Consider the following 15,186-nt stretch of genomic DNA (forward strand, 5'->3'; position numbering starts at 1 on the left):
AGTAGTCATGAAGGCCTTTCTCCTGCTTTATAACTGAACAGAGGATTTTTCTGAGACTACCCTGAGATCACTGTGAGAAAAGCCAAATTTTATATCAAAGAGGGTTGCTTAAAAGTTCCTGTTCTAGCCAGATGGTTTAGCTCTTGCTGATGATTCTGCTAAGTCGCTATCGCCAATAAAGAAAGGACAGGAAGGACTGCTTAGGGATAGGGAAGAGTTTTTGAAATGCAAGGTTTTGTCTTGATTGGTTCTTCCAAGATGGAATTAAGACACACATCAGCAGATCACTGCAGATCCCTCAAGAAATAACAGAGGGTAGGGTCATTTTTTGTGGCTGTTTGTGAATTGTCAATCTTATTTCTTTTAATGGCCATCTAATGTAAATACATCTTTCCTTCTTCAAACTAGCAATGACAAGCAGATTGTCAACGTGAGTTCAACCAGTCTGAACAGAGGGGCAAGGTCTGCTGCATTAGGAATGAACAGGGAAACAGCCTGCCTGCTCCTGTGCTTTCACTTGCCAGGTTTTTGGCTGATGACACACCCTCTGTGCAGAAGTAAATTTAGACTTGCTGAGACAGTGCTTTGTTTTTGTGTCTCTAATAAGTAGTGATCCACAAGAATTTGTATTCATAGCCCATGTATTAGCATCTACTATGTCAGGGAAAGCAAGCCAAAGAGCAAGGCCCAGTTATTTTGGACTGAGCACTTACTCTCTCCTACAGCCTGATCATTTAAAAAAAAAATAAATATTCGATTGTCTGAAAGTAGAACTGTAGCTCAACCCCCACATGAGTTGAAGGGGAGGGGAGGGGTCTGCTCAGGTGCAGTTGAGTTTGGCCATGAGACAGGTATGAGAGAAAGACTTTCCTTTCTTCAGCTTGAAATCAGTTATCAGATGCAGAGATAATATGGCCAGTATCTGTTGAGTCAGTATCACCTTGATGTTATCTACAGCTGCCATATAGGTAGCACAGAGGAGTTAAGGGCTGCGGCCAGCTCACTGGCTGCCCTGAAATTCACTGGCTTCTTAGAACCTCAAGTGTCTCCTCGTAGTTCTTCCCTTCCCCCAGTCTTCTGGAGAACCTACCACCTCCTTGGAGCTCTTTCCTCCCCTGCTTAATGTAAGCAGCCATTGTTTTCATCTTTGATGAAAATAGGATAGCTAGCATTAAATCATGAGATTGCAAGCTCTAAAATGATCTAGAATTTTAGATTTACCTGATCCTCCTTCCCTAAGCTCTACAGGCCCCAACTCAGCTCCCTTCCTACCTCATAACCCATGTTCCTCTCACTGAGCTTCCCTCCCTGGGCTCATTCGTCCTACAGAGCCCTCAGCTGGAAGGGACAGCTCATTTTGCAGGGATACCTGCTGCAACCACAGCAGTTCTACCCTCGGGGGCTTTTTTGCTCACAGTATGCTGTAGGGCCTACCAGTCAACACAGACACCAATGCGCCCTCAGGGGCAGAAAACGCAGTTCATCCCCCCCCTCCCCAAGGCCTGCTTATGCAAATGTCCAGGGGGTAGGTTAGCTTTGGGATCACTTTCTCTCTTCCCTGTCACTGGAATACTTCATGACTAGACTTTTACCCTCACCCCTTTTTGGTAATCTCCAAGTTCCCAGTCTTTGCGTACTTTGCTAGTTTTTAATACCTGTACTCCTCCAAGATTCCTCCTTCCTTTAATAATAGTTATTTGGTACCTATAATGTGCCAGACATTGAGGAAAGATCTTCACCCTCACTGTGTATGTGGGGCTGTCTGTCTGTGTTTATGCTGGCTTTGGAGCTTGAACTTAGAACTTGGATACTGTCTCTGAGCTTCTCTTGCTCAAGGTTAGCACTCTACCACTTGCACTTGAGCCATAGCTCCACTTTCAGCTTTTTTTTTTTTTTTGTAGTTGATTGGAGATAAGGGTCTTACAGCAGGGCTGGGAACAGGGCAACATGCCTAGTGGCAGAGTGCTTGCCTTGCACAATGCCCTGGGTGTGATTCCTTGGTACCAAAAACACAGAAAAAAGCTGGAAATGGCACTGCGGCTCAAGTGGTAGAGCACTCACCTTGAGAAAAACCTAAGGACAGTGCCCAAGCCCTGAGTTCAAACTCTAAAACTGGCAAAAAAAAAAAAAAAAAACTAATAAAAAAAGGAATCTCATAACTGAGTGCTGGTGGTTCAAGCCTGTAATCCTAACTACTCCACAGATTTTTTTGAGGGTTCTGGTAGGGCTTTTCCAGCAAACTTCTGAGGATCCCAGCTCTCACCCCATCACTACTACTTGCTTTCTTCCCTCTCTTGTAAGAGACAGAGTATCTAAGATGATGTTTTTCTTTATTTCATATAAGCCTCGTCCTCTTTGGCTATAGTAACTCTCTCATGATCTTGCATGTTTCTCTAACTTCCATCTAATATATTCTATCTTCAGGGGTAGCTGTGCTATCCTTTTATTTTGTAATGGGATAAACTGAGGGAAACTGCAGCTTGTAGCTTTTCTCAGTGATAGGCAGGGGCGTCTAATAGAGTACTCGGAACAACTTCAAAGACAGTTACCATGGATGCATGCATGCATATAATGGTGGACAGATGAGAGAGAATCAGAGAAAGAGGGCATCAATGTCAGCTGATGTTCTTGTCTGAATCTGGCTGGTGACCATAGATCCTTCGTCTCAGTTTCATTGAAATCTTACCTAAGAAATGCCTCAAGACCTAAAGATTGCCAGGTTGGTGACTCTCACCTGTAATCTTCCCCTCCCTGCCTCTCCCATCCCTCAGAAGGTAGAGATTTGAAGGGCCAAAGTTTGAAGCAGGCAAACTTGTGAGATCCAATATCAACCAGTAACTGTGAGGTGGTGATGATAGTGCCTGTCGTTCTAGGGAAATGGGATAATACCCGACAAAAGTGAAACCCATCTCAAAAATAACCATAGCAAATGTGTTGGGACTATGGCTTAAGCAGTAGAATGGCTGCCTAGCAATCATGAAGTCCTGAGTTCAAATTCCAACAACATTTAAAAAAAACCAATGATGGGGCCGGGAGTTTGGCCTAGTGGTTAAAGTGCTTGCCTAGCATGCATGAAGACCTGGGTTCGATTCTTTGGTACCACATACATAGAAAAAAAGCCGGAAGTGGTGCTGAGGCTCAAGTGGTAGAGCTCTAGCCTTGAGAAAGTCCAAGGACAGCGCTCAGGCCCTGAGCTCAAGCCCAGGACTGGCAAAAAAAAAAAAAAAAAAAAAAACAACAATGACAAGATTGTACAAAGAAGACTGTATGCGTGTGTGAGACATCCTGATCCTTAATCAAGGGTTAAGTTAGTTGTGGGCCATCATGGAAGCCCACAGAGTTATTACTGGAAAGGATTGTGGTGCAGGCTTGTAGCTAAGTGTATTCCAGGATGTAGGCCTCCATGGTGCCAGAAAAACTGGGACCAACAAGTGGGGGAAGTGAAAGAAAAACTAGAAACCCAACCAGAGGACCCTTGGGAAGGAAACAGCAGGACCTTTCTATTTGATGTCACATAGGGTGCCTGGAGTCAGATAAAGGAGTCAGTCTCAGCAAACAAAGCTGGTGGGACAATCCCTATGCTAGATTACAAACTATTCTGTCCTGAAGTAGTCCTGGCTGTTTGGGTCACCCTTCCCTGGTGAGCCCATTCTTCTCTGGAAACTCATTCACTGAAGTGAACAACAGGTCAGGACTCTTCATGATGAACAGAACTACAAAACACAACATATCTATTAAAGACATCTAGGGACAACTGGGCAAGTTTGAATATGACTCCTGTAGGACTAGACGTTAAACTTCCGAACTGTGGTCATACACAGAGATCCTCCTTGTTTCTAGGAAGCACATGTTGAAATATTCATGTTGTGTGCAACTAATTTTCAAATAGCCCAGGAAATATACACATGAGTAAGCAAACATAGGAGGAAGTAGAAATGTGGGAAAATGTTAAATATACTTACTATATTATTTTTTCAACTTTAGTAAATTAAAATTTTTTAAATGAAATAATTGAGAAGAGAAAAAGAGGTATTTTTTTTTTTTTGGTCAGTTGTCGGGCTTGAACTCTGGTCCTGGGTGCTGTCCCTGTGCAACTCAGCTCAAGGTTACCACCTTACCCCCTTGAACCACAGAGCCACTTCTGGTTTTCTAGTGGTAAATTGGAGGTACGAGTCTCACGGACTTCTTTGCTCCAGCTGGCTTTGAACTGTGATCCTTGGATCTCAGCCTCCTGAGTAGCTGGGATTACAGGCGTGAGCGTCCAATGCCTGGCAAAAATAGGTACCTCTTATTAAGCACTTATTGGATCCCAAAGTGTATGTAATTGTGATCTGATTCATCTTCAGTCCCAGAGAGATGATTATGATTCTCACATTAAAGACAGGGAAACAGCTGGGTGTGGTGGAACTCATGGGTAATCTCAGCACTCAGGAAGTAGAGGCCAGAAAATTCTAGGTTCCAGGCCAGCCTGGGCTATGTGAACATAGCAAGTTCCAAGCCAGCTGGGGTAACACAGAGAATCCTTATCTCAAACAATGGAGGGGAGGAGGGGGGAGGAGGGGGGAGGAGGGGGGAGGAGGGGGGAGGAGAGGAGAGAGGGGATCAAACTCAGTCCTAGAGCTGATAAGAAAATGGTGCCCAAGTTACAAAGCTGTAACTAAAGGCCTCCTGGAGAGGTACAACTGAAACACACTAATAGCACTAACCTGGGGCTTTCTGCATACTTAGTATTTTAAACTCCTTTCACTCACTCATTTATTTGGTTTTCCCTTTTAAAAGCTTTGTACTTTGTGCTAAATCTCTTCCTTGGGCTAGACTGCAGGGAATGGGTATTGGAATACGTGGACAGAAGTGTAGGTTGGTGAGGGCTAACTGGCGGCTTCTATAGAAATTTAAAACTTGCATTGATTTTGAGGCAGCCATGAAGACAGTGACACATATGAACCAAGAAGTATGTACAAAGGTATTCATCGTAGCAAGATATAGAAGAGGCAAAGTTTGGCCGGGAGTTTGGCCTAGTGGTAAAGTGCTTGCCTAGCATGCACGAAGACCCGGGTTCGATTCCTTGGTACCACATACAGAAAAAAGCCGGAAGTGGTGCTGAGGCTCAAGTGGTAGAGCTCTTGCCTTGAGAAAGTCCAAGGACAGTGATCAGGCCCTGACCCCAGCCCAGGACTGGCAAAAAAAAAAAAGAAGAAGAGGCAAAGTTTGGAATCATCATTATTTCAAACATTTTAAAGAGCAAGTGTAGTTCTATGTCATTAGATATCAGTCAACTAATGCTAATGTTTAGTTAGCAGCCAGGGCTGCTTACTTAAGGGTCCAAGGATAGATGTAGGTACATATACATGAACACACACATATATGAATATTTACATGTATACATAAAACACCTTGAAAGGATATACACAAAAACTTGGAACAGGGACAAGATTGAAGAGAGATTTCTTTTTCATTATCACTTGAAGGTTATACTAGGAACATGGTTAGTTGACATTCAAAGTGAATGAATGAATCTCTTCCCTTGGAAAAATCAAGGGGACTTACCGTTTGGATTTGTTTTGCCAACTATGCAACAGGACAGATCGCTGGCTGAGGGCAGCATCCCAAGGAACAGGGAACCATCCAACCATTTTCAAGATCAGCCTTTGGATGTGGCCCAGTCTGACAGCTTTCCTCAGAGCTTCAGTTTTCAATTTGGTGCCTGAGAATAGCCTGGGAAGCTTGTTTTTGGAGTAACTGCCAAGTGCCACCCCCAGATTCAAACCTGGGGTGGGTCCAGGGACTTTTCTCAAGTGCCTGGGGTTATCTTTCAACTCCCACTTAGAGAAAGTGGCCTTGACCGTGTTTTGCCTCTATTCAGGCCTTGGCTGTAAATCTACAGAACTGAGGCAGAAAGCTCAGTTTTTCCTTTTCTGAATGTGTGTGTGTGTGTGTGTGTGTGTGTGTGTGTGTGTGCACACGCTTGCTGGCATGCCGGTCCTGGGCTTGAACTCAGGGCCTGGGTGGCTGTCCCTGAGCTTTTCTGCTCAAAGCTAGCATTCTGCTACTTGAGCCGCAGCTGCATTTCCAGCTCTTTGGTGGTTAATTGGAGATAAGTACTTTCCTGCCCAGGCTTACTTTGAACTGAGATCTTCAGATCTCTCAGCCTCCTGAGCATCTGGATTACTGGATTACTGTATCTCTTTTCCTCTCTTCTTTCCCCTCCTCTCTCCTCCTTCCTTCCTTCCTCTCTCTCTCTCCCACTTTGCTCTCTCTTTTTTTTGTTCTCCCCCTCCTCCACCATGAAAGGTGTCTGGAAAAGCATCTTTCCATTTGCTGGTTTCTAATCAAACACGTCAGTCGCCTGGTCCCCTGGGGGCGTGGGCTGCAAGTGACTGAGGAGCCCGGGTTCTCGGGCCTGTCGGCCTTCCTGGCCTTCTCCTTTAGAATAAGCACTGGGTTCATCACTCGGGAGACAGCGCGCTCCCCTCGGGGCCGGGCTCACTCTTCTGCCCCTTTCCCTTTCTCCTCGGAGCTGCCCTCGGCGGGACTTGGGTCGCCAATGTCCAGGCGTCGCGTTCTTACAGGTGGCCGAGGGCGGAACCATCCTCGGGGGGAGGGGCTGGGCCTGGGAGGGGGGCCCAGCCGCCCCCCGCGGCGGGAGGGGGGCCGAGCCCGGGGACCCCTCCCCGCGCCCCGGGACCCCCCCGCAGCCCTCGGGCCGCTGGGGCCGGAGCCCCGCGGGGCGCAGAGGTGGGCGGCGGGGCCCGCTGAGGTCATTTCCTGCGCTGGCCGTGCGCTGCCCGCGGAGCGGCGCCCGGCGGGAGCGGCGGGGCGGGGAGCCGGGCGGAGCGCGGGCGGCGAGGCAGTGCGGCCGGCGGGGCTCCGCTTTGTGCAGCGAGCCCGGCCACCGCCCCCCCACCCTGCCCAGCGGCTCCGGGCCGCGGCTGCGCCCCGCCCCGCCCACCGCGCCCGGAACGGGGACGCGGCGGCCGCCCGGGACTGCGGCGAAGGCGGCGCGAGCGCGCGCGGGGCGCCCGGGGCGCAGCGGGGACGCCCCGGAGCTCGTGGAAGGTGAGCGGGAGAGAGAGCTCGGCGGGGCGGCCGGCCGGGAGAGCGACCCCCCCCTCCAACAGGTGCCGACCCACCTGGAGGAGGGCGGGCGGGGTGAGCTGCGCCGCGCGGGGCGGGCGGGGCGGGGGAGCCGGGAGCAGCCTTCCCGGGGGCGCCTGCGCTCGGGGACCGGGTCGATCCCGCCGCTCCGGGGGAGAGCCCCGGGGACGGGACGTACGTGCCTGCTGCCACCTCGGCCCTGCTGCCTCGCCCTCCCTCTCCCCACTTTATCCCAGCTGGCTTCTGCGGAGTTTTCTGGATGGTTCTCTCCGGAGCCCTTGCGGGTCAGGCGCCGCTTCTAGGGACGAGCCAGCCAAGCAGAAAAGAAAACAGGTTGGGCGCCCAGTGACAACAGTGGCTTTTGTGCCTGAGGAGCTCTGGAGAGGGGAATCGATCCCGAAGGGTGAGCGCGCTCTCTGGATCTCTAGGTGGCTGAGGTGGGCCGGGCAGTGGCGGCAGGGGCTGTGAAGACTCCCCTCCCCCTCTGGGAAGTAGGGACCCCTCCCCCAACACACACAGTCACACACACTCTGTCAGATCATCTTCCCAAGTTTTCACTGCAAGTCTCTGTAGTAAAAACTGCCCTACAGAGTCTGGATTCTTATTCAATGGAAGATTCATCAAGTCATCAACCCAACTGCAAATATCACTTTACAGACTGGCCACTTGTGCTGTGGTTACTTTCCTATTATGATGATCATTATCATCATCATCATCATCTCCAGATTACAAAGGAGGAAAGTGGGACTCAGAAAATTTGTGACTTGCCCAAATTACAAGAGGCCAGTCTCCCCCAAAAAACCCTAAATTCCAAATGGGATTGGTCCATCAAACTTGGGCCCTGAGAACACCTATTCCTGGATTAGAAAAAGGTGCACGTTGTGTATGATCCCGAAGTTGTTAAGGCTGACAATTGGGCTGAAAGAAAAAAATATGGGATGCCCCCTCTACCCTCTTCAGAAGTCACCAAATACAGGAAAGCAGCGGTCCCTCCCATTTCCTCACCCTCCCTGCAATCCTCTTTATATTCTTCTTATCTTTGCCTGGCTGTTTATCTGTGTGCTGAACTCTGCTCTCCTTAGAGATTGGAAAATTCTTGATTCACTGGGATGTTAAACTGCCAGGATTCTCCCACTCCTGTCTTGGGCGACTTCACCGCAGGCTGGTGATAGGCCACTGTCAGCATTCTCTGCCAGTCCAGGTCCAGCGTGACATCAGGCCTTCTGTCAGAAGCTAGTTCAAAACTGACCTCTGAGGTGGAGGATAGGCTCTCAGTGGCAGAAGTGTGAATTAAGATAGCCTCAGGGGAGTTACTTTAAAAACATCTGTACCACTTAACCCTACAATTCCATTTGTAGGATTATCCTTCACATATGCTCTTATGTATTTGAAATGAGGTATTTTCATTAAATATTCATTGCAACTGTGTTCATTTTAGCCAAAGGATGAGAATGGAAACAACTCAGATACCATCAATAAAGTGGATCCTTGAGTAAGATCATGAATAGCCACATAGGGAAAATATGGTGAAGATAGATAGCGATATAGAAATACCTTTAAGTTCTATTAAGTTGTTGGTGTGGTGTGTCACTTGGGATGTCTGTGTATGTGTGTGTGTGTGTGTGTGTGTGTGTGTGTGTGACCTATTTGAATGCTTATATTCCATCTCTCAGAAAGGACACAACCCTCACCCCAAGAAGAGCAATGTCTTTAGTATAAAATAGGAAGGAGTTTTGAACCTTACATCCTTTTGTTCATTAGTCAGAAGTAAATAGATGTCATTTTTTTCTTTTTTTTAATTGTAATTGATAGAAGGGTTACATTGTATTCACCAGATATGCACCAGAAGGTGCATAACTTCACAAACATTGATACCCTTTCTCATGACATGGTCCCCATTTCCCTCCCCTCTCCCCCCAGATGTTATTTTTTTTAAATCACCTTTGCTTCTTCTCTGAGGTGGAGCTGATGCGAGGCATAGCTCCTCATATGTCCTAGGCGCTACTGCTCTGATGATTTGTTGATGTCACAGTAGTGGTTACTCCTTCTGTGCTTACTGGGGATCAGACTTTTGTAATATCTCTGATTTTCAAGGAAAGCTGTGTGATGTGATCTGTGAAGTAACTTCCTTCTCTCTCTTGTTTCTTTTTTCCTGTTAAAAAATTTATTTATTTAAAATTGTTTTATTTATTTTGAGGTCTTGTTATACAGCAAGGCTGAACTCAAGTTTACTTTGTATCCAGGCTTCTATTCTTGATCCTACCTTTACTTCCCTAATGCTGGGATTACTGGTGCGCACTACCTTACATTCTTCCCTTCCCTTCCCTTCCCTTCCCTTCCCTTCCCTTCCCTTCCCTTCCCTCCCCTCCCCTCCCCTCCCCTCCCCTCTCTTCCCTTTCTGCCCCCCCTCCTGTCCCTCTCCTCCCCCTCATCACTCCCCTCCTCTCCCTTCCCTCTCCTCCCCATCCTCTTCCTCTTCCCCTTCCCCTTTTCTCCTTTTCTCCTTATTCTCTCCTTTTCCCCTAACTTTCCTTCTTTCCTTTCCTTTTCTTCCCCCCCCCCCCCCATGTTGGTGCTTGAATCCAGGGCCTTGTGCATGCTACACAAACACTGAACTTAGATTATTTGCTCTGAAAGTGCCTTTTTTTTTTTGTCAGTCCTGAGCTTGAGCTCAGGCCCTGAGCACTGTCCTTAGACTTTCTCAAGGCTAGAGCTCTACCACTAGAGTCTCAGCAACATCTGGCTTTTTTTCTATGTATGTGGAACCAAGGAATTAAACCTGGGTCTTCATGCATGGTAGGCAAGCGCTCTACCACTAGGCCAAACTCCTAGCCTGCAAGTGCCATTTTTGAAGGTAATACAAAACGAAATGAAGACAGTTAAATGTTGATGGTTTGTTTCATATGGTTTAACCAGATATTATTGCCTTCACTTTCGAGTATTATTTCTCTTAAATTCAAGACGCACCAGAGGACCAGAGATGTTAAGCAAATCATTTAAAGGCATAGGATTATTTAATGCCTTAGCCTGGATTCAAGCCCAAGATGTTTGGTGCCAGATCTGAAGTGTTAATGCTGTTATTCATCATTGTTTTATTATTATTATTATTATTATTAAGGGGTCCTGGACCACCCCCACCTTTTCTTTTGTCTCTTTCAACATCATCTGAACTGTGATGCTCACATCCAGTAGAGGTAGAATGCGTGTCATTGGCTTGATCAGATGCTGAAATTGACGTGAGATGGGTCTTATCCCTGTGTGTGTGTATACCCTCCTCCTAGCTCTAACCCCAGTGGAGCCCTGAGCGCCTTCTTTCCCACAACTGGCCAGGTGGTCAGTCTCCTTTTAGAAGATTAGGTACCATCCAGGCACGAGTGGGTGCTAGCCCTGAGCTCTTCAGCTCAAGGCTAGTACTCTACCACTTTCAGCTACAATGCTACTTTTGATTTTCTGGTAGGTAATTGAAAATAAGAGTCTCACAGACTTTCCTGCCCAGGCTGGCTTTGAACCACATCCGCAGATCTCAGCCTCCTGAGTAGGTAAGATTACAGGTGTGAGCCAGTGGCATCCAGCTGTGCATGAGATTCTTATCTCCAGTTAACTACCAAAAAGCCAGAAGAGGAGCTAGGTCTAAAGTAGTAGAGCTGTAGCTTTCAGAAAAACAAAACAATTCAGAAACAACACCTAAGTCCCAGTTCAAGCCCCTCCCCACCACCAGATGGAGTGACAGCCCATCCCTAGCAAGTGGCAGTTACAAAGGTTCTCATCACAGGGGTCTAGAGTAAAAGACTCCCTAATTTTGTTATGTGCTTCCCTCCCCCTCCTCCCCCCTGCTGTGCTGGGAATCAGACCTAGGGCCTTGTGTATGCTCAGTAAGGGCTCTCTGCCACTGGGCCACATCTCCATCCTGCCCATCTGTTTTTGCCATTAATGATATATTTGTATTAGGCAAGCCTGGTAGACTACGACTGAAGCCTCCATAGAAAGAGGAATCTTGTATCTTATAGATGTTAGGAGATCAGGATTCTTTTTTTTTTTTTTTTTGTGGCTCATGGGGTTTGAACTCTGGGTCTGGATGCTGTCTCAGCACTTCAGCTCAAGGCTACTGCCCTTGAGCTGCTCAGGGTGTTGTCCCTGAGCTCTTCACCCTAGAGCCACAGCCCCACTTCCCGTTTTCTAGTAGTTAATTGTAGATAAGAGTCTCAGGTTCTTTAGTGTGGGGGCTGGCCTTGTACTGCGATCCTCAGATCTCAGCCTCCTGAGTAGCTAGGATTATAGGTGTGAGCCACTGTGCCCAGCTGAGATAAGGATTCTTGATTTAGCCCTGCTACACTTCAGCTGTATCTCTAAGCTGATCTCTCTCCTTCTTCCTCCCTTCCTCCCCCAACCCCAAGGACACTTGTTAGAGTGCTTTGAAGAGTTACTAGTGAGGTATTCATTTGTGCTCATCCTTGCACATCTTTTGGGGAGGAACAAGTACAAGGTCACTTAAGTAGATGAAGCTCAGTTTATTAGTACCTTCTTTTAACTTCCATGTTGCTCCAACCACCTGCTCCTGTCGGAATTGCCTTGGGGGCTTGAGGCTTGGCGGTGTGCACCTTGCTCCAGATCTGCTTCTAAATCCCTTAGCTCCCCTCACAAGCTGAGGCAAGCCTAGCATGAGTCTCAGCCTTCCGAGGAACTTGCCAAGATCCCTGGTATAGAGGCAGGGAGAAAATTAGCCAGACCACTGGCTAATCCAGAGTCATGACGTCACCAAGATGTGTATTGAAGAAATCACATCCTTACACTTAAAATCTAGGCGTTAGCTCAAATACAAAATAACAGTTCTGATATTTTATTTCCAAAGTCCCTGGAAGTTTTAATATTTTTGAGGTTTTGCTCTGTACATGGGAAATAAAAACAAAATTAATCAAACTCAAATACACAAATGTGTTTCTTTTCCCCGGCCCTTGGTTTTACTTAGGTGTGTGTATTGGTTCATTCTTAGCTGGGGTTAGGTTTCAAGGCTTCCAAAATCCCAGTCTCACATCTGCTACTTTTTCTATTGATGGAAGGAAAAGTAAAAGTTCTCTCAGAAGACAGATCAAACAAAAAGTCTCCCAGCCTTCGCTGGAGGCTCTACAAGGTTCTGTTCTGTCTTTTCAGCTGTGATCTTAGCTCAGAGAAGGTCATGTTTTGTTTTAGTCTTTTGTCTTCCTTCCCGTTCCAGTTGGTCCCAGTCTTTTTGAGGTTGGGATGGCTGAGAGGCCACAAGGCTTGCATTGTTCTAGATGGTGGTTCTGGGCTGAGATCATGTACCAGTTTTCTGAGGATCCCAGAACTGAAAGAATCAGACCCTAGACCCATCAGTGATTTAATTGTTGAGCCAGGTCTACTGAATATTTTTAAAGGAAAAGAAAAAAGGACACATATTAAGTGTCTGTGCTTATGGTTCATGGTGACACAGAGTATTTGAGCCCTAAGTGCCTTAGAAAAATGAGATAGAGGTTTCTTTTAGTGTTAAAGCTTCTTAAAGATTTTATAACTTTTTTTCCCCCATTCTTAACAATTTACCTCATTCTTTATGGAAATCGGATGCTTTCCTTTTTATTTATAAAGGTGCTAGGACTCATACAAAGCATCTTACATAAGCTAGGCAAAATAATACCTGAGCTGAATAATTTGACAACTCTTGGTTGATACATATTTCCCCCTCTTTACCATGTAGTAGGCAGATCTCAGACATTTTACCATTTCATCTGTATATCATATATATTTCTAGCAGAGGACTTTAAATGTTATTCTGAAAATAGTAGCAAGCATTCTTTAAAATCATTCAGTACTAAAGAGGCCATTGTTCCTAGTTTGTAGCCGACCAAATTTAAGATTGTCACCAAGAGCAAATTAGTAACAATGCCTCGAGAAGATTTAGAGGTCCTGTATGGACGTGTCTATGACCCCTTCTCTCTCTCTCCTTTATGCTTACTCTGTTTCTATTTCCTGTTTCTGTCAGCTTTTGACTTTTCCCATCCTTGAATCAGCTTTTCTTCTCTAAAGTAGTCCCAGAAATTTGGGTGTTTTTAAAATCTGAGTAAATTCCTCTGGCTGGAGGTATTCTGGAGGTGCCTTTCTCCAGGGGCTTTGGCCAAACATCTAGCAGTTAAACACCCATGGCTCATGTCTGTAATCCTCCCTACTCAGGAGGCTGAGCTCTGAGGATCGTGGTTGGCATCCAGTTCAGGCAGGAAATTCTGTGCGACTTAATCTGCAACTAACTACCAAAAAGCTGTTGAGCGGAGCTGTGGCTCAGGTGGTAGAGTGGTGGCCTTGAGAGAGAAGCTAAGGGTGCCCAGACCCTGAGTGCAGACTCCAGAACAAGTACTGTTCATTAAATCAATTGAAGAGGAGGGGAGATGGTGAGAATCTGTTCTAAGGCAAGGTGATGGATTGGATGACAACTAGCAAGATTGTCTTAAACAGAAAATTGTCAAGAAAATTCTAACCACTGTATTTGTACCATCTGCATAGGTGTAGTAGAAACAGAACTAAGTGGGATCGGGATTCTGTGTCCAGTTAGCTAGATGAAGTTGGTTAAAAATCTTTCCTAAACACCAGAATCCCCATTCCCTCTGTCAGCTCTTTTCTTTCCTCCCTTTATATTCTAATTAGCAATTGTGACCATCTTTTAATTTTGTAAGTAGACTTTACTAAGAGTTCCTTGAAAACTCAAAGACAGGACCTCTCTACATTTTCATCTCCAGTGTCTACACAGTGTCATATAAATTGTTGTTGAGAGGATAATTGAATGAAAAACAAGTTGTACTTGTTGTTGTTGTTATTCTAGTACTGAGGCTTAAACTCAGGACCTGGTGCTCTTGCTTAGCTTTTTGCTCAAGGCTACTGCTGTACCATTTGAGGCGTAACTCCACTGCTGCCTTTCAGGTGGTTAATTCCTGGGCTGGCTTTGTACCTTGATCCTCAGATCTCAGCCTCCTGAGTGGCTAGATTACAGGCATGAACCATACTTCTCAAATCTGCCAAGGAGACCAACTTCCTGAGCTTGCTGGGTTACTTACTGAAGGAATGGAGCTCACTGGGCTGAGCCAGGTGGAAGACCCCCTGGGGAGAACAGTGACTTCCTCCTTTCCCCAACTGCTTTCTGAGTCTTTCTTTGGTCTCCTCTGCTTCCTGTTTTCTCCAAATAATTCCTCTGTCTGTATGCTGATTTTTAGAGCTTTCTGCAATAGCCAGAAGTTGATTCCATCATGGCAGAAGTCAAGGTGGAGCCCCCGGCCAGTGTAGACTGGCAGAAACGCTGCCTGACCCTGGAAACACAACTCTTCCGGTTCCGCTTACAGGCCAGCAAGATTAGGGAGCTGCTGGCAGACAAGGTGAGTGGTACAGAGCTTGGCAGATGTTAGCATCAGGCTCGTCAGTGAGAGAGGGCTAGGGAAAGTAAAGTTTCATTGAGATGATTTACCATATTTTCATGTGGAATGAAACACGGGGTAGATTACTTGCTCTTAGATCAGATTCTGAACAACTTACTAACCAGAATGAATCTTGGTTCTACGTTACTTTTTTTTGGGGGGGGGGACTAGGACTGAACTCTGGGCCTTGCACTTACTTGTAAGGCAAATGCTATCACTTGAACTATACCCCCAACACTTTGTTTTATTCTGTTTCATTGGCATTCCTGGGGCTTAAACTTAGGCCAGGGCTCTACCACTTGAGCCATAGCCCTACTTCTGGCTTTTTGGTGGTTAATTGGAGCTAACAATTTGCCTGATGTGGCTTCAAACTGTGATACTCAGACCTCAGCCTTCTGAGTAGCTAGATTACAGACATGAGTCACCAGCACCTGGCTTACCTGTTTTGCTTTTGAGATAGAGCCTCATTAATTTGGCCTTAAACTACAAATCCTCCTGCCTCAGTCTTCCAAGGATCTGACATTACAGCCATGGGCTACCCTACCCAGAAGTTCTCTCCCTGTTAACTCCAAGTTCTCTCTCTGTTACCTCCTCTCTCTGTCTCTCTTTTGTTTTTTTGTTCGTTTTTTCTTTGTCGGTCGTGGGGCTTGAACTCTGGGCCTGGATGCTGACCCTGAGC

General features: G+C 46.5%; 1 protein-coding gene across 1 annotated transcript in view; it reads left to right on the plus strand.

Annotated features, from left to right (window-relative positions):
* Positions 1-14,331: 14,331 nt before the first annotated feature.
* Plekhh1 (pleckstrin homology, MyTH4 and FERM domain containing H1) overlaps positions 14,332-15,186 on the plus strand; it is a 42,479-nt gene continuing 41,624 nt past the window's right edge. The window contains exon 1 of the mRNA XM_090344334.1: positions 14,332-14,468. Coding sequence (XP_090200460.1) covers positions 14,343-14,468 — 126 coding nt within the window. The 5' untranslated portion in view covers positions 14,332-14,342. The remainder of the gene's footprint in view (positions 14,469-15,186) is intronic.

This window comes from Megascapheus bottae, chromosome 14 (assembly GCF_031878675.1).
Source record: "Megascapheus bottae isolate mThoBot1 chromosome 14, mThoBot2.hap1, whole genome shotgun sequence".
NCBI lineage: Eukaryota > Metazoa > Chordata > Mammalia > Rodentia > Geomyidae > Megascapheus > Megascapheus bottae.